Source organism: Lucilia cuprina, chromosome 3 (assembly GCF_022045245.1).
Source record: "Lucilia cuprina isolate Lc7/37 chromosome 3, ASM2204524v1, whole genome shotgun sequence".
NCBI lineage: Eukaryota > Metazoa > Arthropoda > Insecta > Diptera > Calliphoridae > Lucilia > Lucilia cuprina.
The window spans coordinates 62835785-62863662 of NC_060951.1; the positions used below are offsets into that span (position 1 = coordinate 62835785).

Here is a 27878-nt window from a genome sequence, read left to right on the forward strand (position 1 = left end):
TCTTCATATGTATATATTTTTACTAATGTAAATAACAATCTAATTTTCAAAAAATGAAACTCACTGATAAGATTTGACTCTTATCATAGTGAATAAATTTATTGCCCCCTACCAATATCTTATAAATAAATATGCGAATCTTTGCATCGCAAAACAAAAACATTTTATTATACATACTTATATTTTTCTATAAAAACAAAATTCATATACAGCTGCCTTGATTATAATTCATCTATCTACATATTAACTTATTTATGTTCTTAAAAAATTTGCAAATATTTTTCCATAGATTCCAAATAAATCTACGACAAAATATATATTTTTAAAATAAAACCCACTCAATACGACTACTGCCGCGATCTGTCATTGCAATTTCGTTAAATTACAACTTTCTGAATTGCAATTTGGGTCGACTACATATAATTGATGGCACTTAAATTCTCAATGTGTCCATGTACGACAACGCATTTTTGTGACGCAAATTGTTTTAAATTTGCCAAAATTTATAATATTTTTGTTGCAAATTTTATTTTTATTAGATATCTATAAGTAGTGGACTATTAAAAGAAAACATTTAGATAAGCAATAAAAAAAAACAAAACATTTAAAGAAAATTGTGTTAAAATAATATAAAAAAGCATCACTATGAGTGCTCGTGGCTTTTTAATTGCTTCTGATTCGCTGGAATCTATGGATATACAGATGGCAGATGCGTTTAATCCACGCTCACCAAAAACACCACCTTTACATTTGGATTTGTCTAATGGTAAGAGAAAGGAAAATATTGAAATAGGATTTAGTCAAGTCTTCTAACAGTACAGATTTATTACAGAGAAGAGACCAAATTTGACAATTCTGATGAATCTGAAATGCAATATTATTAGAGAAAGACATAAACAAGTTTGCGTGTGAAGACGAACTATCATAATGTCACTTAGTATGTGACAGATATTTATACTCTGGTATACAAATATATTACAAAACGAGTCTTTTCATAGTTAAAGATAGATAGATAGATATATAGATAGATAGATAGATAGATAGATAGATAGATAGATAGATAGATAGATAGATAGATAGATAGATAGATAGATAGATAGATAGATAGATAGATAGATAGATAGATAGATAGATAGATAGATAGATAGATAGATAGATAGATAAATAGATAGATAGATACACGCAGAGAAAAAAAATAGTTCGACATGGTTACTATAACTAAACTATGTTCACTGTAACAATATATTGTTATCAAAAACATATAATTGTTATTATAATTCTATTTAAACAATATTGTTGTTGCTGTAATCATTTTCATGTTTATGACAATTATAAATTTTAATATGATTCACTGAAAAATAATTATTTTTTCAATAACTATGTAATGGTAACGATGAAAACATATCATGTTACGAACAAATATTTAAACATACAAATAACCATTATATGTTATGATGCTATATGTTATATAACCATTGTATGTTAAGTTGTTATAAATAACCATCACATGTTTCGTTGTTCTTTGTCTGTTGCCACAATAACAAAACAACTTTAGCCACACACCTCACACATATTAATTTTTGTGTGTGTTGTTTTACGCGACAATAAAATGAGTTGAAATAATTCTCATTTGGTTTGTAACATTATATGTATAAGTATTTCACTTTAAATAGAATAAATAAATTGTAAATCGTGTATTGTAGATATTTATTTTTTTGGAAGCTGTAATTATACTGATTCAGTAATCAGAATAAATTTGATTTCAGTATATGTATATTTTAAACGATATTTTGATCACAGTGGATCATTATATAGTCATGTAAAACAAACAATATTATGATAAAATATTTTAGCTGATTTTAACCATAATATATATGATAAATAAAAATATTATGATAAATAAAATATATTATGATAAAATATTTTAGCTGATTTTAACCATAATATGATATTTTGAAATTGTTACAATAACCATAATATCTTTAGACTACAATCATAATTTTAACCATAATATGTTGCTCTTAGAACATGGTTACCACAACCATGTTTTTTCTCTGCGTGTAGATAGATAGAAAAATGCCCTGTTTCCAAACGACGTAACATTACATGACAACAAATCAGATGACCTGCAACAACTACATAGGTTGTTTATTGATAATTTGTTCATTTTTTGCTCATCTGGCAATTTTTTTTTTGTGTAATTTATTAAAAAAAATCCATTCACATGTTTTTGATTTTATGTCTGAAATGAAAATATTTATTAAAAATTTATAAAAAAAATAAATAAATTTCAGTAGCATTATTCATGTACAGCTTTAAACACCGATTAGAACGCGAAAATCCGTAACGCAAATAAAACAAATATTAAATGGATTTTAATAAAATTGAACAACAACATGAAGACAAATTGTTTAAACAGAAATTTGGCTCCTTATCTGTTATAAGCAATTGTAATAGTAGTGGTATTATTTTCTTCTTCAAAACTTATTAAAAAATTATATGTATATTTTTTACTAATTATTTAATATTGTTTGTGTTGAACAGGAAGTGAATCACCTTTGGCTAATGCTGCCGGTCAATTGCCTAAAACACCCGGTGCTATAGATGAAAATTCTTCGGATGATGTGTTACCCAATGAGATATCAGCACCCTATGAAGTGCCTCAGTTTCCTATTGAGCAAATCGAAAAGAAATTGCAAATACAAAGACAACTTAATGTACGGTGAGTAAATGCAAATAAATTACAAAGATTTAAGATTGATTTTTAGTTGAGAGGGGAGATTATTAGATTTTAAAATTTTGAATGACTTAAATATTAAAAATAAAGGTTCTTGTTTTTGTTAGAAAGTAGGTTTAACGGTGTTAGAGCAAATTTTGAGTTGTGGCTTAAAAACTTGATTGCGTTTAAAGTTTAAAGGCTTTTACAACGACTTTATGTTTTCGAAAAAACAGCGAGACTAATTATGACAGTATTTCCCTTTTCCCAAAATATTAAAGAACGTTTGCCATCAAGAGAAAACCACATAAACATGATGGACATACATTCCTATTTATTGCCAATTTATACCAATATTGTAGAGGTCAAATTTTAACCAAAAACACGATAAACATTTCAAACATTATTATTATTATTACAATATTATTTTAAACATCTAACGTATTAATTTTGTGTGTATGTGTGGGAGAGTGGGGTTATGTCCTCCTCATCATTATATCAATTATTCGCAACACTATGCGACACGGCATAAAGTGTCGCGTACTTATTTATTTTCCTATGATGTTTTTGCTGTTATTTTTTGTTTGTTGGTAGAAGAAAACAAACACCCTTTTTTAATACAATTAGTTATTCTGTTCAGTATAAATTTTGCATTCAAGCGGTTTGTTAGTTACATTTGTTCATTTAACTTGTATTTTACGTGTTACACACAATATTGTCAAAGAAAAGCAAAAAAAATAAATATTTAAATAAATTTTCGTATGTCAAAAATTAAAGCGCCTTTTGATTGCAATTATAATGGTGTTATAATGCACAATAAGTTTTATGTAGCTATTGATTCTATAATTTTTTTTATTTTTTCATCTAATTAATTTTGCAACATATAAACTTTTTGATATTTATTAATAAGCATGATTTGTGAAATAATTACAAGTGTTAATAGCATTAAATTCAAGGTGTTTTTTTCTCTTAATATTTAACACATGCTGTGATGGTGACAATTATTTGAATTTATTTCTTCCTTTTTCTTTTATTTACATTTTGCTCAAAACCTTAAATGTGTTTATTTAATAGTTGCTTATTTTTCTATGAAAGAAATCTTTAGCATAATTAAATGATTTTTAATGAAATTAGTATAAAAATTTTATTCAAATACATAAATCGATTTGTTATCGAGAGCTTTTAAATTGAAAATATTGAAAAAAAGTAATATTCTAAATCGTTTTCAAGAACAGCGGAAAATACTAAAAAGTACCAGCATAAAATTTACATTGACATTGTACACTTTTCATGGTTCTTTGGGAAAAATAAGCTATAGTTGTAGTGTAAGGTAAGCTGTTGTCACATTAGTTAAGTATTAAAACTAAATTGTCCCAGGTCTCTAATGAGGGAAAATTAACAAAAATGTTTAAAACAAGTTTCAGTTCCCTATCCGCGTTTCACGAAATATCAAAAAAAAGTTGGGGGGTAAAATTTTGACAATACTTCCACAATTTGACTTTTAGTTCTTTATGATATGGAGATATTTTGAAAAAAGATCAATATCAATCCAGTTCAACGTAAATAAGTATTTTTGCGGATCAAGGATTCACATAAAAAATTTACAGTTATTTTTCCCTTAGTAAGATCAAAATTAGGGTATTTTGGAAACCCTTATGCAAATTGAAAAATTTTTGTTTATTTTGGCAAATTATACTGGAATCGGAATTTTCGATAACTTTTATTTTTACACATCGTACCTACAAAAATATTGTCTTCGGGACACTATCATGTACATAAATATTAGGGTTCTATAGTTAAAAAGAAAAGTCAACTTTTCGACATTTGGATTTAGTTAAAAGTCGACTTTTTCATTTTATTAAAAGTCGATTTTGTGACTTGTTTTATTTAATTTAAAGTCGACTTTTAGACTTTTCAACTTTTAGTATTTAATAAATAGTCGACTTTTTCCAACTTTGTTCTAAATTTCGACTTCTTTTGACTATTTTCGACTTCTTTTGGCTATTTTTGACTATTTTTTTTTGACTTTTTTAGAGTTTGTCCGACTATTTTAGAGTTTTTGACTTTTTTTCACTTGTTTAAAATTTTCGAATATTATTGCATTTAGCTAAAAGTCGACTTTTTGCATTTTATGAAAAGTCGATTTTTCGACTTGTTTCATTTAATTTCAAGTCGACTTTAAGACTTTTCAACTTTTAGTATTTTTTAAATAGTAGATTTTTTTCGACCTTTCGACTTTTTCTGCCTCTGTTTGACTTTTTGAATATTTTCGACTTCTTTCAACTTTTTTCGACTATTTTTTGACTTTTTCGGGTTTTTTCCGACATTTTTTAGAGTTTTTTACTTTCTTCCACTTATTTTAAATATTGACTTTTTTCCGACTTTTCGACTTTTTTTGAAATTTTACTTACAAAGTCGATTTATGGATTTATAATAGAAGTTTTAGCCTAGAACCAGCATTTATGCAAATATTTGTATGGTAGGACCTTAACTTTACAAATATGACAAATAACTGTAATTTCTATAAAAATTAATAAAGACTATTCAAGAAAGTGTCTGGTAATAAGATATTTTGATATGATCCGATTTGTTCTTTGTTGTTTATAACAGGTTTTATGCAAATATTTGTCTAATCTGACCTAAGCTTTTCAAATATGACAAATAACAGCAATTTCTATACAAATTAAAAAAGTCTGAAGTGATTTCTATGAAAAAGATGTTTGTTTTACAGATCTGATTCCTCCATGTTTTACAATACTGGAGATTAAGACGGGTCCTCTAATATAGTTTTAAAAGTCATATTCAAATTTTGTTTAAATTCAGAAAACTTAACCATTGGGTCATAATTCTGATAAATCTGAACGCAATACTGAAGAATCAGATATAAAAAATCTTTACCGTGAGAAGGCAAACGACTCTGGTATTGGATCTATTTGATAAATAACTACATATAAACACTAGTTTACTCAAAGTAAATTTTTCATGTCAGATTATTTGACCTATCGGAATTGGGATTACTATTGGATCCCAATTCCATTAATGTGAACACAGTAATGAAGAATCAGCCATAAAACTTTACAGTTTAACAAACAACTATCACCCGATATTTTTCTACTCCGCTATTGGACCTATTGGATAAATAACACAATAAATGGACCGATTTTAAAAAAGTACTAGTTATGCCTGGTCCGCGTTGTAGTCCCTTGATTGGACATACGGATTCTATATACCCCCAAAAATTTTGAAATAAACGGCAAAGCGGACTAGGTGTAATTGACCGGAAACTAAAACACCGTTTGTCGAACAGATTTAAAACTTTACAGATTCGATTACGATTAATTCAAACCATCATATGTTTACCTTTTATGATCGCCAATTTTTTTATTTGAAATTGTAATGAAACCCCCCAAAACCATAGGACATTCACAGCTTGTAAGATAATATTGATATGATTTTAAGTTCTAACTAAATGTTCACTTATTAAGTAATACACCCCTAACTAGTTATTACGGTATCAGTGTATTTTGTACAATTGTCCAAATTAAATACTACAGTTCTCGATAAGTAATACACAAATTCCAATACTGATACGCACAATAGAGTAATAAAAACCCCAAAAGGCAATGACGTCTTGTCTGTATTATTCGTAATTGTCGTTTTTTCTCTTGTATCATACAAAATATTGTTTAATGACTTAATAACGTTTTAGTATGTTTGGGCTATGAATACACATACTAATTAGATTAAATATGTATGTAATTTGAAAACAAGTGACTTGGATCATAAAATTCCTTCACTTCAAATCGATATTTATTTTGTTGGAATTCACGCAAGTTTTCAATCAATGGCTCTAAATGGAAAGTAATAAGAATTTCTTTTTTGTTAATAAGTTAAAATACTTAAATATTTAGTTTGAATTTTCCTGCCTAATAGTTCATAAATTAATGGAGATTTTGAATATTATTTTGTAAACATTACAACTAATTGAAATCATTAAAATAATATAATTTTGGATTTTACAAATAATTTTTTTTTTACTAAGAGTAAGAAATATAATTTTCTTTTACTTAGTGGTGAAATTGTCGCTTTTTGTTACCTCAAATCTAACGGTATTTCTTAATACCAATTATGAAATTAATAAAAGGAGGGGCATGTAGGTGGATATGTGTTGTCTTGTTTTGTGTGATAAAATTGAAAATTGCGTGCAATTTGAAAAGAAGAATTTGTTTTGCAATTGAGTTTTTTTCCTGCTCCTTTTTATTCTTCGTTATCATTTGAATTTGAAGGTCAATTAATAATAATAATAATGAAATACATAAATGTAGATTTTATATTGTTATTCGCAATTAAATACTCACCTGAGTTTTACACGATATCAAGTATAAATTAAATAACGTTTTGTTGAAAAGTGACAGTTAATAAATTTTAACTTTCGATTTGAAATTGCGTTGTGTTACACACTCGTATTTAAAAGTGAAAACGTTGAAGAAATGTCATTCGCAAATGATTTGTATCATTTTTTTAAGAGTAATGATACAATGGTTACAAGGTAAGAGAAGGTAAAGTGTGTGATTTTTTGTTAAAAAAAAAATTTAAAAAATTTGATTTCCATACAATACTATAGACTAGACCATAAACTATTTCATAGACGAGACTAGATTATAGTATGGACTATAGACTTAACTATAGACATGACTGTAGATATGACTATAGACTAGACCATAGACTAGACTATAGACTAGACTATAGACTAGACTATAGACTAGACTATAGACTAGACTATAGACTAGACTATAGACTAGACTATAGACTAGACTATAGACTAGACTATAGACTAGACTATAGACTAGACTATAGACTAGACTATAGACTAGACTATAGACTAGACTATAGACTAGACTATAGACTAGACTATAGACTAGACTATAGACTAGACTATTGACTAGACTAGACTATTGGCTAGACTATAGACAAAACTATCGATTAGACTGTTGTCTTTTCCTTATTAAACTAAATTTTTTCATTTGTGATTGGAATTATCGACATCTTTTTGTGTTGCCATCCTAATATTCATATCTGTTATGTGGGTGAAAATATACAGTTGAAAGCTTAAACAGTAGCTATTAAAAGATTTATTTTTATTACTTTAAAATAATAAATACCGCTGAATTGATGCACTCAACTGTACATTAATTGTATGCGTGATTTAACCTTTTGTATAAGGTGTTGTAGTTGTTTTTTTATACAAACACAATAAACATTATTTAGAATAATAATAACAATTGTATAAAAAAAACATATCAACAATAAAAAAAAAAAAATTAAAATAATTGCGAAAAAAATTTTCCTAAATGTTCTGTATTTTAAATATAGTGTTCACACTAACAACGAAACAATGATTTGTAAATAAAAACTTTATAAAATTGTATATTGGATACATGAAATTCAAAGGGGTTTTTCTGATGAAGGAAATCAGTTATCGGTAAAAAGCTTTCTCGTGTAAAAGACTTTGTTCTTAAATTTGCTCGGTCTAATCTATTAACTGGTAAAGCATTGCTTAGATCAATAAAGTAAATTATAAAAATATCTGTTTATATTTACATTTTAGAATATTGTAATTGTGTGCTTAAATAACTTTCTATTAATGTTAGTTTAATTATTTAAAATACAGAACATAATACATAATTACAAGGCGTGTTCATAAAATTAAAAAGAAATCACAATAAATAAGCGTTATAAGTTACTAATAATAGACTCATTTTCAAAACTAAGAAACAAACTTCAGCAATAAATGGATGTTGTCTTTTTAAGTTTTAATGTTTTTTTGTTTGTTTGTTTTCAAAATCACAAGAAAAAATTAAAAAAGAATTAACAAAAAGCAGTCAATAAACGAAAGCAAGCAAAGTAAAAAAAGAACAACATAAAAAAAATAGATTCAAACTTAAGCAATTGTAATCTAAAGAGATTAAGTTGAAATAAAAAAAAAAAAACAATTTAAAAGAAAATTATAATAATAGAGCGTTCACATTGCCAACGAAAACGTTTTATAAGGTAGTAGTATCCAAACAATAGCTAGACTTGACAATAAAGAAACAATTATGCAGATTTTTTTTTGGCTTAACTTAAGCTGAACTAAGTTCAGACAGAAATGTCATTTTAAATTATTTTATTCGATTTTATAAATTTTTTTCAAACAGAAAGAAACGAAAAATAACAAGTTTTAAATGAAATTTTAATAATTCTTACTTAGAAAAACATATTTATTACAAAACAAAAGTAAAATTCGTCAATTTTCACAATGTTCGAAAATTCGAACTTAATTTCGAAAATCAAAAAATGAGCTTAAAATATTCTTAAAAGTCTCAATATTACAAATAATAATAAAACTGTTATTTTATTTATAAAATTCTTACGTTTTTGGACATTTGAACAAATAATTTTATTAAATTTCGTGAATACTTTTTTATTTTCGAACATATTTTAATTTCAAAATGATAAAAAAATTAATTTTTTTAATAAATTCTTAACAATTCTTGCTTTAATATTAAAAAAAAAATGATTTGTTCTTACAATTTTCACAATGTTCGAAAAATCGAATTTAATTTCGATATTTCGAACTTAGTTTCGAAAATGAAAAAAATTGGTTTAAAATAGTTTTTAAATACTTGACAATACAAATTTTTAGTTTATTTTGATATTCAAACGCATTTTCAACTTTGGATCTAAAGATTTGCGTCGTTTTTCGAACATCAAATTTTTAACATTTCCGTAAAGCAATGAAGTTTCTTTAAATGAAATATTAATTTCGAAAATCCAAAATTTGATTCAAATCATTGCGTTACACAAATACATATTACAAAACATGAAAATTTTCAAGAAAAAAATTAATGAATTATAATTATGCTAATTAAGTTTTGTCCAAAAATTTGAACTTAATTTCGAAAATTCAATAATTTTACTACAATGTGAACACACTATTATTAAATAATAAAAAAATGCTTAAAAACAAAGTTAAAAATAGGAAAAAATAACTCACAAAATAAACATAAACAAACAAAACAGAACAGAACAGAAAAAAAATAATTGATAAGAACTTAATAAATTTCAAACGAGAGATAGAAAGAGAAAGAGAGAGATCTTTTAATACCTCTGGGTGGTAAATGGATCATTGGTAGACTGATCTTGCGGATTAATTCTATAAAAGAATAATGAATGAAAACAAGATATTTTTTTACAAGTAAAAAAGAAGATTTAAAGAAAAAATAATAGAAAATTTAATAAAACTTATAATAATAAAAATAAATAAACTAGATTTAATATAAAAAATAGCAATATAAACTAAATTTTTACACTTTATTATTTATTATTGAAAAAAAAATATATTAAAATAAATAGTAAAAAAAACTAATCGTTATATCTATACATATTTTCACAACATTTAATTTGCTGTACAAGAAAAAAAGAAAATCATTTAAGATTTTTTCTTAAAGTGTATAAGAAAAATATTCAAAATTAAATATTGAATAATAAAAGTTAAAATTAAATAAGAATAATTGAAAAAAAGGCAAGGCTTTTTATAGTAAATTAAACATTAAAGAATTAAAATAACAAAACTTACCCGCTATAGATTTACGATCTTCATATTGAATCTTATTAAAACGATCACTTTCATGTACGGTTTTTAAAAAACGCAACGTTGTTGTGGGAAATGATTGTTCCGAAATGGACATGTAACGTGAACGCATTTCTAGAGCCTGTATAATTAAAGTGGAAGCTCTTTCTAAATCCTCCAATGGCACACCACTGGTGTCTTCTCCCGAAATGGAGACACGTTGAAAATTTGGTATTAACTCATGTTCAACAAAGTTTATTGCTGGATCGTCGGTTACATCGCCTTGTATGGAGTGTTTATCGGTCATGGCACTGAAAATGGAGGGAAATTAAAAGAATTGTTATAAAATAATAACACTGTGGTTCGAAATAATTGTTAGGATTCAAAGAAGCAAAGCTAATTGATGTATATTATATCTCAATTGAAACTCAGTATGTTTCCATTTCCTTTACCTTTATACTAAACAAATTTAGTATTTTTACTTGAATTTGCAATTTAGCCAACAGTCGTAGCTCAGCCCATAGTCTAGTCTATAGTCTAGTCTATAGTATAGTCTATAGACTAGTCTATAGTCTAGTCTATAGTCTAGTCTATAGTCTAGTCTATAGTCTAGTCTATAGTCTAGTCTATAGTCTAGTCTATAGTCTAGTCTATAGTCTAGTCTATAGTCTAGTCTATAGTCTAGTCTATAGTCTAGTCTATAGTCTAGTCTATAGTCTAGTCTATAGTCTAGTCTATAGTCTAGTCTATAGTCTAGTCGGTAGTCTATTCTATAGTACAGTCTAGTCTTTAGTCTAGTCTATATTCTAGTCTATGATCTAGTCTATAGTCTAGTTTATAGTCTAGTCTGTAGTCTATTCTATAGTATAGATTTAGTTAAATCTCAAAATAAATACATAATAATATATTTTTTTTAACGCCAACAACTTAGTACTAGTTTTTAAAATAAAGATTTCACTTTAGTTTTATGTAAATTGGTTCATAACTTTTGCATAATTTATAAAATAAAATTATTCACAATATGAATAATTTTATTCACTTTTTTTAATATTATGTTCGGTCTAAAATATGGTTGATATCATTAATAACGTTATTTTTCAATATTTACTACTGTGTATTAAGTTATTCCAAAATGATCCTCGCCTTAATTTAATATTACTGAAAGCTTAAAACTGAGATCAAATTTAAACATTTGATATTGATCGAGATTTCGATGGTATTTATACGGAGTTTTTGTTTGCTTTAAAGACCGAAATTGGTGTCTTGATGCCGAATTTTCGTGACTTTCCATGTTGAGTTTCAGGATTCGATTTTGATAAAAGTAACTTACATTTGTTTGATCGTGAATGCAGTAGTCGAATTTGATATAGATCTTTTTATGAATATATTTGAAAAGGTCAAGGGCTTATTATAGGGCGAGTTATTACAATTTCTAAATCACCAGTAGTGTTTTTCATATTCGAAATCGAAATTTAAGTAGCAATGTAAGATTCTAAGTTTTTTGGCACTAGTATTTAATACTAATTGTTAATAACTTTCTTCACATCTGTAACATTTCTTGCACTTATTTCACTGAATGTAACACAAAATTTCATACAAATCTTACTATACAGACCGAAAAACCGATACTTTGATACGAAATAAAGGTTTGTTATGAAAGTGAAAATGTTTCTTTTAAAATTTATTTTATTATTATTTATTTTATAATTTAATACTAAAACTATTGTATTGTTAAAATATTATGATTATGTTTAGTAATTTTTCTATTTTTAATTCAAATTATAAATTTTTTTTCTGTTTTTCACATGCAACGATGAAAATCTGACAAACCTACCAAAAAAAAAAAAAACAAAAACAAAATTTAATTTTAAATGAAAAATTGCAATTTGGTTGCACTTTATTTTGCACCATTTAAAACACATTGCAATTAATCTTTTTTCCTTAACACATAAACACAACAACAATGCTCGTCATGCTGTCATCTTTTTTTTGGGTAAAACACATTTGAATTATTCACCTAAACACCGTAATGTTGATTTTGAAACGTACACCCTTGTATATGGTCGATCGTACTTAGATCATCCTATCCACCCACCAACGGAAACTAGTGATCCCTGGGATATTGAAATGCCTGCCGATAAATCATATTGCATTAGGGCTGTCGATGGTGTTTTTAATGTGTTCCAAAATGAGGTAAGTTTGTAGATTTAGAAGATTTTTTTTAAGTTTAACTTTGTAATTGGTAAAAAACTTTGAAATAATCTTTTAAAAGATCCTACTATAAGTTTTGTTATAACATTTGTATCTCCAATAATACTTTCCTTTGGGAAAAAAACGTTTGCTTGGTACAGCTATCGCAGATTTTACAATCTATAACTGAGTATTACTTGGGTTATTTCGATATAAAGATCCAATTTACTTAGTATTCTTCGATCGAAGAACTTTAATAAAATATCATTTCATGAAGTTTAGAAGGATCTTTTAACTCATCTTTACTTTAGACAAGGACTCGATCAAAAAACTTTATTGATAGATACTGATATTTGAAGATTTTTTAACGGGATTTTTTATATAAACAACTTTAAAACAAGTATGAATGTATAGTCGGGCATAGCCGACCATATGATACCCTACACCAGTCAGTATGTTAAAAATGGGAATTATTTAAAAAAATTAAAGCATTTGATTTGTTTTTTAACTTTATTCCGGAATATTTTTACTTATTTTTAACAAAAAAAGAGATTTTTTACAAGGGGGCACAAAGGGGAGTAGGGAAAAATATGGGCCTATCCTTATAAATGTTGGTGGAGAAATTCACTACTACTTCAAAGTTATTTATGTAGAATTTTAATGTTTTTATGTGAATTTTAAACTTCAAGTCATTTTCTGAAGGGACTTTGTATTGGATAGGGTCAAATGAGGCTCGATCATTACAAAAATCGGTAATGTTGTTGTATAAAACTATGTTTTGCTGACTTTTGTTGACATAATAGAACATTTAACTTAATCAGAACCCAAAGGCTCTATTCGGAGGGTACGGTTGTATGGGGGCTAGGCGACCAAATGGACAGATTTTATCCAATAGGCTTCTTTCTTGGGCTAAAAAAAGAGTGTGTGTGATAAATTTCATTAAATTATCTTGTAAATTGTGACCTGTACATAGCGCACATGGTTTACATTTGACAAAACTTCGATCAAATAATTTTACTGAAATACTATATAGTTTTTATCCTCCGTATAGTAGTACATGCTTCTGATCCTCATTAGAAGAAATATATTGTAACATCAAGTCCAAAGATTTTAAATAGATTTGTAATGGATTTTCCGATTTCAAAATATGTTTTACTGATAATCGATAGAGATCTTTAAAGATTACTTATGGACTTTCGCTAAAGACTGGAGGGGATTTTTACAAAGCCTCGAACTAATAATTGAACTTAAATACCTTCCGGAGTTGGAGAACATCTTTGAGGAAATCCTTACTTAAATTAAAAAATCGATTGAAGAATTTATTGGAATATTCTCAAGTTTGAAATGGTTTTCTAAAGGATCCTCACTATAGTAGTTAATCCAGATGTTCATGTAGTTTTAGAAAGAAGTTCTCTGAACAGATCTTTATTTTCGTTAAAACTTCTAATAATTTTAATAAAATATCCAAACATATGAATGATCATTAAAGATCATGTTTTAATTATATAACTTTTAAAAGATCGACTTTTTTGGAAATCAGTTTTTTGCATATAATTTTTATTGTTTTTTTAATATATTCTTAATTTAGCAATCCGAAGAGCCTATGATACAAAACTATCCCAAACTTAAAGATTTTTGTAATGACATGCAAATCATGTGCAATATGATAGCTGATGGACCTTTGTAAGTACATGAAAGAAAACTGAAAATCAATGTCTAAAATCTAATAAAATTTGTCTAACATCTTCCAAAAGGAAATCATTTTGTTATCGACGTTTATGTTATTTATCTTCGAAATTTCAATTGCATGTTCTACTCAACGAACTAAGAGAATTGGCTTCACAAAAGGCTGTGCCTCATCGAGATTTCTATAACATAAGGTAAATTCGAGTCCCCATTAAAACATAAACAGACAAATATTTCATTATTAATTATTTTATAGAAAAGTCGATACTCACATTCACGCCGCCTCGTGCATGAATCAAAAACATTTATTACGTTTCATTAAGAAAACCCTTAAAAATAGCGCCAATGAAGTGGTCACCGTTACCAAGGGCCAAGAGATGACTTTATCTCAGGTATTTCAATCGATGAATTTAACTACTTATGATCTGACAGTTGATATGCTGGATGTACATGCTGATCGTAATACGTTCCATCGTTTTGATAAATTCAATGCCAAATATAATCCTATTGGTGAGTCGCGTCTCAGAGAAGTCTTTCTGAAAACGGATAATTATTTGAATGGAAAATATTTTGCACAAATTATAAGGGTAAGTGAATGGGGGAACAGAAATAAAAAAACAAACATATTATAAACTTTTTGCTTTTGGTTTTCTTATTAAAGGAAGTGGCCTTTGATTTGGAAGAATCTAAATATCAAAATGCCGAACTGCGTTTGTCTATTTATGGCAAATCTCGAGATGAATGGAAGAAATTAGCCAAATGGGCCATTGATTATAATGTTTATTCAACAAATATACGTTGGCTAATACAAATACCCAGACTTTAGTAAGTTTGTGTTAAAGTATAATTTACATAAAGAAAATGTTAATAATTTAACTTAATTTCTCTTTTCAGTGATATTTTTAAATCAAATAAACTAATGACCTCATTCCAAGACATATTGGACAATATATTTTTGCCTTTATTCGAGGCTACCAAAGAGCCTAGTAAACATCCTGAACTACATCGTTTCTTACATTATGTCATTGGTTTCGATTCGGTAGATGATGAATCAAAACCAGAGAATCCTTTGTTTGATGGTGATATTACTACGCCACCCAAATGGACTGATGACGAGAATCCACCATATGCTTACTATATCTATTATATGTATGCAAATATGACGGTGTTGAATCAGTTTAGAAAGTGAGTAGAGTTTCGTATTCATTAAAGGACCTGAGAACAAAATTAAATTTTCTTCTTTTCACTATCCAGGGAACGCGGCCTAAATACTTTTGTTTTACGTCCTCATTGTGGTGAGGCGGGACCTGTACAACATTTAGTGTGTGGTTACTTAATGGCTGAGAATATCTCTCATGGTTTACTATTGCGTAAAGTACCCGTTTTGCAGTATTTATATTATCTAACACAAATCGGCATAGCCATGTCACCACTCTCCAATAACTCCCTATTTCTTAACTATCATCGTAATCCACTGCCGGAATATTTGGCACGTGGTCTTATAGTTTCACTCTCCACCGATGATCCCTTACAATTTCACTTCACCAAGGAACCTTTAATGGAAGAATACAGTATTGCAGCTCAGGTATGGAAGTTGAGCTCATGTGATATGTGTGAATTGGCTCGTAACAGTGTCTTAATGAGTGGTTTTCCTCACAAGGTATAAGCAATTTAATTAAATTTGAAATATTTGTTTTTTATAACTTTTACTCAATTCATTTCTCAGATGAAACAACATTGGCTGGGACCAAACTATACCCGCGAAGGTGTTGCTGGCAACGATATTACACGCACCAATGTACCCGACATACGTGTGGCCTATCGCTCGGAAACTCTACTCGATGAGTTGTCTAACATTTTCAAAGTTCATCAACATCCTTTGCCGGATGTCGTAGAAGAAAGTCCTTAAAATGTTTTGCGATTTTGTCCTCTAACGGAAATCATGGTTGAAATACTAATATTGATGATTTATTCAATATTTAAAAACAATTTTGTGTTTCTTTTCTGTTAAATTAAGTGCGAATTTATTTGTGTATTGCTTTTTGTATAAGATATTCAACAAAGAAAATGTTTAATGGTAACACAAACTATAACAAAACAATAATTATATAAACAAATATTTTTTAAAATTAATACTAAAATGTTATAAAATATATACATACATACTTATTAACCATTTAAAAAGATGTTGTTAATTAATTACTTTTAATTACTTTCAAAGATATAACAATTTCTATAAAACTATTAACAATGTTATGTATTAAAAGTCTGGCAACAGTCGACTTTTTTAGAATTTTCGACTATTTTCGATTTTTCGACTTTTTGACTATTTTTAACTTTGCCGACTTTTCGACCATTTCAGACTTGCCGATGATTTTCGACTTTTTCCGACTTTTTTTCGATTTTCAAAAATTTTTGGCTGTTTGACTATTTTTGACTTTTTTCGACTTTTTCCGACTGTTTGACTATTCTTGACTTTTTCCGACTATTTCTGATTTTTCGACTATTTTCGATTTTTTTCGACTATTTTCGAAAAAAGTCAAAAATAGTCGGACTTTTTCACTTTTTTCAACTTATATTCCAAAGTCGACTTTTTTCACAGACGATAGTCGAGTTATCGACTTTTTGGGGACAAAATAGTCGACTTCGACTTTTCGACATTTTTCAACAAAAAATCATTTATCTTGGTAAAATATTTTCATAGTTACACTAATTTTAGAAAGCTTTAAAAATATACAACTTTTCCGAACCAATGGCAACACTGGTGAGAAAAATATTTTTTAAAACGCAAAGATAAATTCATAAGCTAACTTTTGCCATTAGTTTCAAGTAAATCGTTTAAAAACTTTAATTTATAAAATTTGGCAACTCAGTTTATGCATCGTGTCAGCGCCATCTATTGATGAGTAGTCTCACTTTTCAGCAAAACGAAAAAATGTGGTAAATGGACACATTTTTTAAAAACGCTATAACTTGGTAACTATTGAACCGGTTTTAGTTAGGTTTTTACCAAATTAAAGGCTAGATATTGTAGTTTTTAAAATTTAATTGGCCAGAGTTGCAAAATTGTGGAATTTATTTTTTTGTTTAATAAAACAAATATTTGACTTTTGATTCCAAAATATAGTTTTTTTTGGCAAAATGTAGTTCTGCTTAAATAACTCTAAACTTTTTCCACATGAGTTGTCAAGTGGCTCACCATATTCCAATGTCAAATTCTTTTTTATAACAACTTGGAAACTCTGGTTTCAGTATATTTAACAAAAACAAACCCAATTGGACTTAAATTCTAGTAGTTTTGCAGATATAACAATTTAAAAAAATTCATATAGAATGTAATGTTTTTTTTTATATAATTCTTATGGCAACTCTGGAAATATAAATTTTGGTATTTAGTTTATTAGTTATTCTTTACAGAAACTATAATATAAAAACTTTTTATGAAAAATTTAGCTTTCAAAAGAAATCTGTTATATACCTGATTATATCATAAAATTAACAACCTGGTTACCCTGTTAAAATGGATTTTCAAAATCTTGAATTTCTTTTCTATAAGTACGTTCAACATTTACCCAAATCGGCTGCTTCGTTTTCGAGTTATAACGTTTTGAAAATGTACATACATCTGCCAACAATATATTTTCGTTTGTTGATAATCATTGCACTCAACCAATAGATGGCGCTGATACAATGTTTAATCAGGGTTGTCGAGTTTTATAGAATTTGGTAAATTCAAGGATTTTATTAAATTGCTATAACTTAGAAAGTACTTTAGCGTTTTGTTTGAAACTAATGTTAAACGATAGTTTGTAATTTATTCTATTTGTTTTAGGTAAAACTTATCTAACGAAAGTTGCCACTTATTTAAAAATGTTGTATACTTTTTAACTTTTGCAAATTGTTATAACTTTAGATGTTTTAAATCGATTTGATTGAGAATAGATTTAAATGAAAGGTTTTAATTTGAGGATTTTGTTTAAAGTGTTTTCTTTTGCCACAGGGTTGCCAAGTTTTAGAAATATTGTTAAATTAAGAGATTATTTTCAATTGCCATAAATTCGAAAATACTTAAGCGTTTCGAGTGAATATTATATCAATCGTTATATTATTTGTACTACTTATGAATCCATTACCACACATGAATAAAATGCCATTAGAAAACACTTCCAAAGTTATTATACATACATACAACATTTATTTTTTGTTTTTAATAAAAAATATGATGTAAATAAACATATGCCATGTTAAACATTATGTACAAATTTTAAAAAAGACAAATAAACTAGAAAACTGATAAATGCTAATTAAAATGAAGAATGAATTATAAAAAATGTAAACAATTAAAAGGTAGAACCAATAAAAGATAAAATAGTTAAGGATATCACGAATAAAATAAAACTTAAGTATACGCCTATAAATATAAAAAATATAGTTTGGCTGTAGCAGGAATATTATTGGAAATATCCTAACAATACAAAAAAATAATATTTAAAAATGAACTTTTTTAAAAAAAAGAAATAACTTTTATGATACTTAACTTACATATTTTAAAAGTTATTATTAATTAGACTTAACTAAATATTGTTTAAAATTAATATAAAATGTTTATAATTATTTAGATTAAAAATAAAAACAGGAAACTTAATCTGAACACAGTTAAAATTATATAAAAAAACAGAAAAGTAACCGGCCGTTTAAAAAAGTCTTTTGTTGCCTTTTAAGTGTAAAATAGTAGAACAACTACTAAATATATAAAACACAAAAAAAACACACTCTCTCTAAAAAGGTGAATTCATGCCCAATTTTGTACCAAAATCTAAACGGGCTCGTCGTTGATAGCGTGTATTAACTCTGTGTAAATAGAAAGCGAAGAAATTGTGTTTAAGAAAAATATTTTCAAATTATTCACAATAAAAAACACTTACTTTATTTCCTGCCATTTACATATTTCCGAAACTATTAAACTTATTAAACAGCCCACAAATAGAAAAACTATAGCTGGCCAGGCATCATCCAACTGAGCGTGAACATCATCGTTAAGTAAAATTTCGGTCATACATAGAAATGAGTGAAAAACTAATATACAAAAACAACTAAATGCCCAAATGCGATTACGGAAGGGATTCTTTTGCCACAGCGAATGATCACGATGGACAAATGAGGCGGAAACAGTAACTGCGAAAAGATTAAAAGAATGATCAACATTAAAAGTAAATTTATGCGACACTTGCAACTTACCAAAATGCAATAAAATGCCGAGAGTAGAGAAAATTCGTGCGATTTCTAAATTGATATGTTTATCATCATCTTCGACATCCATTATTTTAATAGGATGATCCATAAATGCACAATAGGATAAAATCTATAAAAAATTTAGCACTATTACTCTTCCAAACACCACACACACACACAAACACAAAACTCACCATTACCAAAATGGGTGTTAAAAATTTACAGCCATAACACCATAAAACGAAACCAAATACCCGCGAATCGTATTCCGTTTGTTTTTTGCCTGTAGCACGATTCATTATCTTGGGATCTAAATCGATGTGGGCCAAGGCAAGTGATATTAAAGGCACTGGTATGCACATTATATAGATCACCATTAAAGGAGTGAGAAGAGGTCTTAGCGATAAACAGGCACTAAGAATATTAATTAAGGATAAAGCACCGCCACAGCAGGCCCAAAATTGTATGCAATTCCAGAGACCGGAGGAGAAGCGACGAGATAATTCTATTATGGCCACCAAAGAGAGAGGATCCTCACGTTTAACCGATATTGAGCAGGGCAGGGAGTTAAGGATGCGGCTTAAGTATATGGGGGATATAGTGTTGCCGGGACATTGCATGGGACGAGCATTGCCGCTGGTGGCACCATATTGTCCTGTTTCCAGCAATTCTTCGGCGGCAAATTCTTCTTGTAACTCACAGCTAGGCGAAGCAACTGATTTGCGTTTTATTCTCAACTTATTGTTGATTATATTGGCCTCGGTATAGGCTTCTATATCTTGGCATACTTGAGGGTATAAGGGCTCTACAGCTATGCTGCAATCTGCTTGTAAAAATATTTCCGCATTTGAATTGCTAGCGGATGATCCTAAACAGACAACAATTTCGCCATATGATTGCATTATTTCCAACATTTGGGTGGTGGCTTCGGCCGAGCAGTCTGTGAAGAGTGAAACTTGCAAAGGAACATTGTCCACTTTCTCCAAATGAGGCCTTATGTTCTCTATACCTCTAGGTAATTTGGCTCTATTCGACATGTCAAAATGTACGGGCGCACTCTGTTCGGTACTTTCTGTCAAAATGCTAATCGAACGACAATTCTCATCTAAGGCAGAATCTTGAGATTGACGTCTACGACTGGCCTTTAAGGATTCATTGATGGAGTCACGCGAACCTGCCAGACTGGCATTGGAACAGGTTTCATTATTATCGGCTATATGCATCAAATGGTTGGATATGGCACCGGGAGCGGAAGAACTCAGTGCCTTGGAAGACTCTAGATTATTAAGTGGTGGCAATAGATAATTCAAATCGGAGGAATCATCATCAGTGGCTACATTACCTAAAATTTGGATTTCAATGGAATTATCATTATCATGAGTGTCTGATGTAGCTGAAGTTGTTGTTGTTATAATGGCAGTGGTTGTGGTGGTGGTGGAACACGTTGGTGGTTGAGGTGGTTGTATGAACTCAATCACATCATGATTTATAACTGAAGATGAACGTTTGTTAATGGTAGTAGAAGTAGTAGAAGTACTAGTTGTAGTAGTAGTGGTAGTAGTAGTTGTACAATTAATGGCGGTGATTATGGTTTTATTAGCATGAGAAGTCGAGGTTATGGTAGGGGGATTGGTGGTGGAGGTAGTAGTAGAAGTAGTGGTGGTGGTGGTAGTCATATTATTTACGTTGTTAGAGTAATCAAGTTTACCAGTAGTTTTTGGCGATTGTACACCGCCTCCGGCATTCGCCAACTTTTCATCCGATTCACTTAACAATGAAATGTGACAATTCCAACCGGATTCCAGACCCATCTTCTCAGAGAAAACACGGGACCGCAATTCGTTCTCTTTGCTGAAATGGACAAAACGTATACAGGCCCGTTCGAGACGTTCCACAAGCTGTACTATGTCTGTCTGAGCCTGATACTGCATTGTCACCATGCCGATAAATACTTGATGACATTGCATTTCAAAACAGCCCTCGACATCAGTAATATCATCCTCTTTGCTTTCGGAGAAGAGCAAAGAATCTGTACTAATGCTGTGACTTAATTTACCATGACCACACTCAAAGTCACAGTGCATTTTGTCCACATGTTGCATGCGCAATTTCGATTCAGGGGGCAATTCTAAATAGGCTATATTGCCACCATTCTTATTGGGTCCGCCACTTAAGGCACCATTAATGCCATGTCTGAGGGGTCGATAGGCAAAGGCGGTACAGTAGGCAGTCAAAGCACTGCGCTGATAGAAATCTAAAGCTCTCTTACGATCTTGTGGCGAAAGGGGTCGTAAATCTTCACCATCCCAGAAGTCATCACAACAATCTAAAATAATGTCCGCTGTACCTTGGGTGAAAAGCGAAAGATAACCACCAGGATTTTCACGCATTACCACCGACAATGAGTGTGGAAAAGGAACTTTAACTTTAGACGATAATTGCAGTTGGCGGGCGAAGCGTATATCTCTGCGCACCACATCCGGTTGCTGGAAAAAGTTATTAACATACAAAACTTAATACAATGTCCTTATAACTTATAAACCGATAAAGCATTATTACGACACATCAAGCTGTTCTAAAATAGCCTTTATTACTTTGGAATTTTCTTACCAAATGTCTGTAGGTGGCCAATTGGCCTTCCAGTGTAAAACGATCGGTGGCATGATCTGTAAAACCAATCTGTTTGGCCAACTCACATAAACAGCGTCTATATTTTATTATTTTAATTTTGTAGTAAAATAAAAACGATTAGTAATTTTAGTAATTTGATTTAAATAAAAACAAATTATATTTCATGATCAAAATTTATCATCAAAGAAAAGCAAAATGCAGTAGGGTTTTTACAGAAATTAAAAAATAGATAAAAGATAAAGGTTTATAGAATTAAGATTCAAGTAAAAAAAAAAGGTAAAACAACTCAAAAAAAGACTTAAGATACTAGTTTTAGAATAAAGTTTAGATTAAAAACATAAAAGACTAAAGACTAAGGACCACATTTACAAAAGATTATTCAAGTTAATAAATTTATTAAACAAACTTTTTCTTTCAATTTCTTTAGTAAATCAACAACTTTAAACAATCCTTTGTTAATATATGTGTGAGTGTGTGTACAGAATATAGACAGTTATACTAGATATAAGCAACATAGTAATAAAATGTTAAGTAAAAAAAATCATAAACAAGAGAAAAGTTCAAAAGTAAAATGTATGTGAAAAATAACAAATTAAGTGAAATACCAATAGTTTTGTGAGTTGTTTAACGTGGGCATAGAAAAGCTTTGGTGTTTTAAGAATTTAAAAAAGGCGGTGTGGTGCTTAGTTGTTAATTTGTTTTTTTTTTTCTTTGTTTAATGGTGTCACTATTAGATGGTTTAAAAAAAGTCATTACAAAATAAATTTGGTTTTTGTATGTTTACCAAAAGTTGTTTTTTCTAAATGCATTTAAGATGTAGGAAACAATGATGTTGTTCCTTATTGTAAACTTAATATTATCATTTGACGAGATTTGTTTAAATTAATGAATTTATAATACGAAATGTTTCAAAATAAAAGTTATGTGATGATAATCTTCAATTTGATTTTTTGTAATTTTTCAAACAAAAATTAATTTCTTTAAAAACTCTATAAAAAATTTGTCTAAATTTCTCTTTAAAAAAAATTTTTATTGACTAAATTTTTTCTTTATAAAAAATCGTCGAAATATTTTTTTTTTTAGGTATTTTTGTTTAAGAAAGTTGTTGTACAATTTTTATTTATTTCAAAAAATGCTGCCAGGTCATTTTTTTTTTTTTAGATTCTTTTTATAAAATTTTTTTCAAAACTCAAAATTCGTCGAATTATTTCCTTTAAAAAAATTTGTCGATTTGTTATTTATTTTATAAATTTTAAATAAAAATGTTAAAATATGAACCCATTCAACATTTTTATTTACAAAAATTCGTCGATATTCGTCTTTATAAAACTAGACGATAGTTTTTCTTTAGAAAAATTTTTAAAATTATGTTTCAAATGTTTGAAAAAATCATTTTCTTAGAGCATTTGCCAAGAAAGCAATCTCTATAATCTACTTATCGAAATAAATCTATACATAAATTTGTTCGAAAAGTTATCAACTTTACACTTTAAAAAACTCGTCGAAATTTTACTAAGAAACATAGTGCTCGAAAGTTAAAAAACACATTTCTTTAAAAACTGGTCAAAAACTTAGTACTCGAAAGTTTAAAACATTTTTCTTTGAAAACTCGTCGAAACTCATTCCTTAGAAAGCTGGTTGAAAAATTTTTTTATTTGAAAACTAATTGAAAGAAATCCCATAAAATTTTTTTTTCGGTAAAGCACTAGTCGAAAAGTTTTTTGAGGAGAAAAACTTGTACTCCTCGAAATTTTGTTAAAAGTCGAAATTTTACTAAGAAACATAGTGCTCGAAAGTTTGAAAATTATTTCTTTAAAAACTCGTCGAAATTCATTCCTTAGACAAACTAGTCTAAAAAAAATTTATTTAAAAACTGGTTAACAAAGATCCCATAAAAAAATTTCGGTAAAAAACTAGTCGAAAAGTTTTTTTGAGGAGAAAAACTTATACTGGTCGAAATTTTATTAAAAGTCTTATATAGTAAACGTATTGAAAAGTTATCTTTACATAGATAAACTTTTATCTTTTTTAAAACTTTTTAAAACAAAAGGTTTTTTTAAGAAAACTTACAGTCGAAAGTTTTCTATAGAAAGTTTTGAGGAAGAAAGCTTGTACTCGTCGAAGTTTTGTAAAACTCTTGTATAAAAAAAAAAACGTATCGAAAAGTTATCTATTTATAGATGAAATTGGTGTAAAAATTTCTAAACTAAAATTTTCTATAGAAAAAAATTCAACAAAAATCTTGTCGAAAATATAAATTTATTAGCATTTTCCTTATCCTGTGTAGAATTAATGTTTGTCAAAACTCTAATAAACTCTGCAGAAGTACATTAGAAGTTATAATTAGAGTTCTATATTGAAACTTTTTGCATTGAGGTAAAAGTCGACATTTTGCATTTAGGTAAAAGTCGACTCTTCGACTTTTCGGATTTAGTTAAGTCGACTTTTCGACTTTTAGTATTTCGTAAATAGTCGACTTTTCAACTTTTTTCGACGTTTTTTGAATTTTTTTCGACTATTTTCGATTTTCAACAATTTTCGATTGTTTGACCTTTTTCGACTTTTTCCAACTCTTTCCGACTTTTTCTGAATTTTTGACTTTTTCCAACTTTTTCCAACTTTTGACAATTTTCGACTTTTATTTCAAAAGTCGAATTTTCGACTTTTTTTACAGATCGTCGACTTTTTTGGAACTTTAACTTTTCAATTTTTTTCGACAAAAAGTCGATTATTCGAAAGTCGATTTGTAGAACCCTAGTCATAATGTTACGGTAGTACCGAGATTACCAATATCCAGGTTGCTAAACATATGTAAGGGCAGACATACATTTTATTTCATTTAAAATAGTCTAGATTTTGAGCTTGACAATTTATATAAAATTTTTGAAAAACATAAAATAGTCTCGCGATTGTGTTTTATTTTCGTTGTTTAAAGCTGTAAAATAGTTTTAAAATTGTAGTTTTTTTTTTTTGTAATTTAGAAATAATATTAAAAATATTGGTTAATTACAGTCCATGGGTATAAGCATTAATGAAAGAAAGAAGTAAAAAGATCAAAAATAACTTGATCACTAATCTAAATAAGCAAATTGAATATTGCGAAGTTCTTATAAAGCAGAAAAACAATAAATTGAGTTAAACATTTTAATACGTTAAGTATTTACTGTAAAAACTTTAAAGCTAGCAAAGTAATATAATAAATTTATATTATTCTATTATCCTTTTATCAGAAAAAGTAATGGTGGTATTATTAAACAGATAAGTATGGATTTAAAAAAATACGTATTTACAATGTTTTATACAAGTTCAAAATAGAATATTATTTAATCAACAAAAAATAATTTCTAATAAAATAAGTTTATTCCCCATCACCACAAGATTTATTTTACAAGAAGAACTTAGTAGCCCAACAAAAAATATTAATAATAAAAGTTTTAATTCTTAAACCAAGGACTGTAACCACCAATAAAAAAAAAAACAAAATAAACAAAATTTATTAATGTTGTCATTTAAAGGATGGATTGAAATTAAAAGTAAAAAGAATTTGGAAAAAATTAAAATCAAAATGAAAATAAAACAACGTACCCATGCAAAAAGCTTTTCATACTGGACTCTACGATCGCATACCGATTTGTAACAGGTACCAAATCCTTATCCAGCATAGCAACAGCAGTGACATGGCCACAAAATTGTGCATAATGGTCATGAGTTAAGGGAGAACAGGTATTTAAAAGTATGGCGAGACCTAATAGATATAAATTTAATTGAATTAGATTTCCTTATAGTGTCATTACCAGAATAGAGTAAATCGCACCTAAAGGTTTCAAAGACTTGATATGATTTTTCCATTCCTGATCATCGAACTCCAAACGAAAGGGACAATGTTGATCGTGTGTTAAATCCAAAACTTCTGCCACTATACCATTACCTTTTGGTACCGTATGATCGGGTATATCACTTTCTGAATTCAATGAAGTCTGACAACTTTTCTCTTCTAGATTATTATCATCGGTATCGTGTAAAAAGAATACTTTCTCTGCTGTAGGATTTGGCCAGGACAATATACCCTTTTTGTCTACACAACACAAGGCGGTAATGGAACCTAAGACTTGTACCACATTTGCCGAACGTGGCAATAATTCACTGTTACCCTGCCACATTTGTAGCCAATTACGAAACACCTTAGAACGATGCAGAGCAACATTTTCATAATCAAACGATGGTGTATCGAGATCCTCTTCAAATGATTTCTCTGAATCCTTGCCCAAGACAAGCTGAGGAGTACGTAGAAAACATTGAAGACGCGCAATGCCCCAAAGATTCATGGAAATCCACATGAGAGGAAATATTAAGGGTAATAATGGAATTACGGCCGAGGCAGGTGATTCTATAAGCATATCCATCCACTCATAATGACCATCGGAAGTAGTTGATAAACCAAAACCATGTAAACGTAAGATGCCAGCGAAAAGTGTAATAATAAGGGCACATATGAATCCCCATTGTTGAATGTATTTGGTCACCAGCTGGAATTAAAAACAAGATTCAAAAATTGTTTTTCTTTAAATATATATGAACTTACCAAATATCTCTGCTGATTGTATATAGTTGGTGGCCTTTTTAGTGAGTTTTCCAAAATTAATTTTAAATTTGTCAAATAGGGAGTGTTTTCCAAACAACACACTAAATCCGGCAGTGGACTTCTAGCTATAGGTTTAACAGGTGGTTCCGCCATTTGGGCCACACCATATATCTCATGAGCATTAAATGTTTTCTTACCATTTACCTCCGAACAAGGGCCCGGTGTTATATGACCTGGACGCAAAACAATAAAATCACCCTTGACTAGCAATGCCCAAGGTAAATTTACAATAACACCATCACGATAGGTCCATTGTAATGAAACACAAGGTGATAGAGGACAACAAATATGAGGATAATTATGCGGCTGCCACTCAGCACATAGCTCTTGTTCGGCTAAGCGTATATCATTTAAAGCCGCCCGACATTTGCGATAGATTTCAGTGCGTCTTAGATTATTTTCGCGTATAACGATATATAAATTCAGCGATAAGATAGCTGCTAAACATAATGCGGCAAGATACGAACAAGAGATAAGTAAAGCTATTGTAGTCAGCAATGAGGTGGCAATCGAAGACCAACCCAATGGACTGTCATAACGTTTGACAAAAGCAGAGCGCACCTGACGGTAACAGCTAAAATAGATTACAAATATTAATAAATATTTCATGTTTTAATAATTTGCCACCTACCTTTCCTCTTTCCACTTCAGTTCATAGCCTTTTAATAACTTTTCTATTTCATCGTGTAGCCGCCCCAGTGCCACTTTTGTGGACAAACCATATTGTTTGTCATTGTTCAATGTCTTATTAAACTTTTGTTCTGGTTTTGTATTAAATTTATTTATTCCTTCTTGTTTGTTGCCACTGAAATCTTCCTCATCCCCATCAATTGAGGCACCAGACGAAACTGTACGTCCAGTGATTTTATTGCTATACATGGCTTTGTTTTATTAGTTTATTTTGACATTTGCTTTATTTTAATAATGTTTAAGATATTTAACGCATTTTTAAAGGTGTTTTATTCGGTTTTAAGACATTTTTTCACTAAAAAACTAATTATTTATAATTAATCAAACAATTTTACACAATTTCTTTTTTTATGAACTGTCAAATTGGCAACAGCTGTAAGAAAATTGTGTTGCCATATGTGAATTTTAAGAAGCCGGTGTTTGTTTTTAAAATATTCTTTCGTATGTAATTGGAATTTTAACCCATGTGTGCTGTAAAA

General features: G+C 28.8%; 3 protein-coding genes across 7 annotated transcripts; 1 reads left to right on the plus strand and 2 right to left on the minus strand.

Moving 5' to 3' along the window:
* The first annotated feature begins 556 nt into the window (after positions 1–556).
* On the plus strand, positions 557–16380 carry LOC111677463 (AMP deaminase 2). The gene is made up of 10 exons (XM_046947138.1): positions 557–766; positions 2545–2722; positions 12215–12521; positions 14107–14201; positions 14273–14398; positions 14461–14791; positions 14866–15029; positions 15099–15389; positions 15459–15864; positions 15931–16380. The coding sequence occupies exons 1-10, from the start codon at positions 646–648 to the stop codon at positions 16111–16113; spliced, it is 2202 nt and encodes a 733-aa protein (XP_046803094.1). The 5' UTR covers positions 557–645; the 3' UTR covers positions 16114–16380.
* LOC124418638 lies at positions 9761–10641 on the minus strand. The gene is made up of 2 exons (XM_046945428.1): positions 10335–10641; positions 9761–9911 (listed from the first exon to the last, which is right to left on the minus strand). Exons 1-2 carry the CDS (start codon positions 10633–10635, stop codon positions 9811–9813), a joined length of 402 nt encoding a protein of 133 aa, XP_046801384.1. The 5' UTR covers positions 10636–10641; the 3' UTR covers positions 9761–9810.
* A 1999-nt stretch (positions 16381–18379) lies between the features above and the next one.
* Positions 18380–27706, minus strand: LOC111677445 (transmembrane protein 94). 5 transcript variants are annotated; one of them, XM_046945727.1, is made up of 10 exons: positions 27341–27706; positions 26650–27283; positions 25882–26593; positions 25653–25812; positions 22047–22143; positions 21145–21922; positions 19631–20928; positions 19443–19566; positions 19130–19379; positions 18380–19055 (listed from the first exon to the last, which is right to left on the minus strand). In XM_046945727.1, the coding sequence occupies exons 1-10, from the start codon at positions 27586–27588 to the stop codon at positions 18983–18985; spliced, it is 4374 nt and encodes a 1457-aa protein (XP_046801683.1). In that variant the 5' UTR covers positions 27589–27706; the 3' UTR covers positions 18380–18982. The 5 variants fall into 5 exon arrangements, with proteins under 5 accessions (XP_046801683.1, XP_023294327.2, XP_023294328.2 ...); XM_023438559.2 differs by having other exon boundaries at positions 19631–20712; positions 20779–21922; XM_023438560.2 differs by having other exon boundaries at positions 19631–20778; positions 27341–27704.
* Positions 27707–27878: the final 172 nt, after the last annotated feature.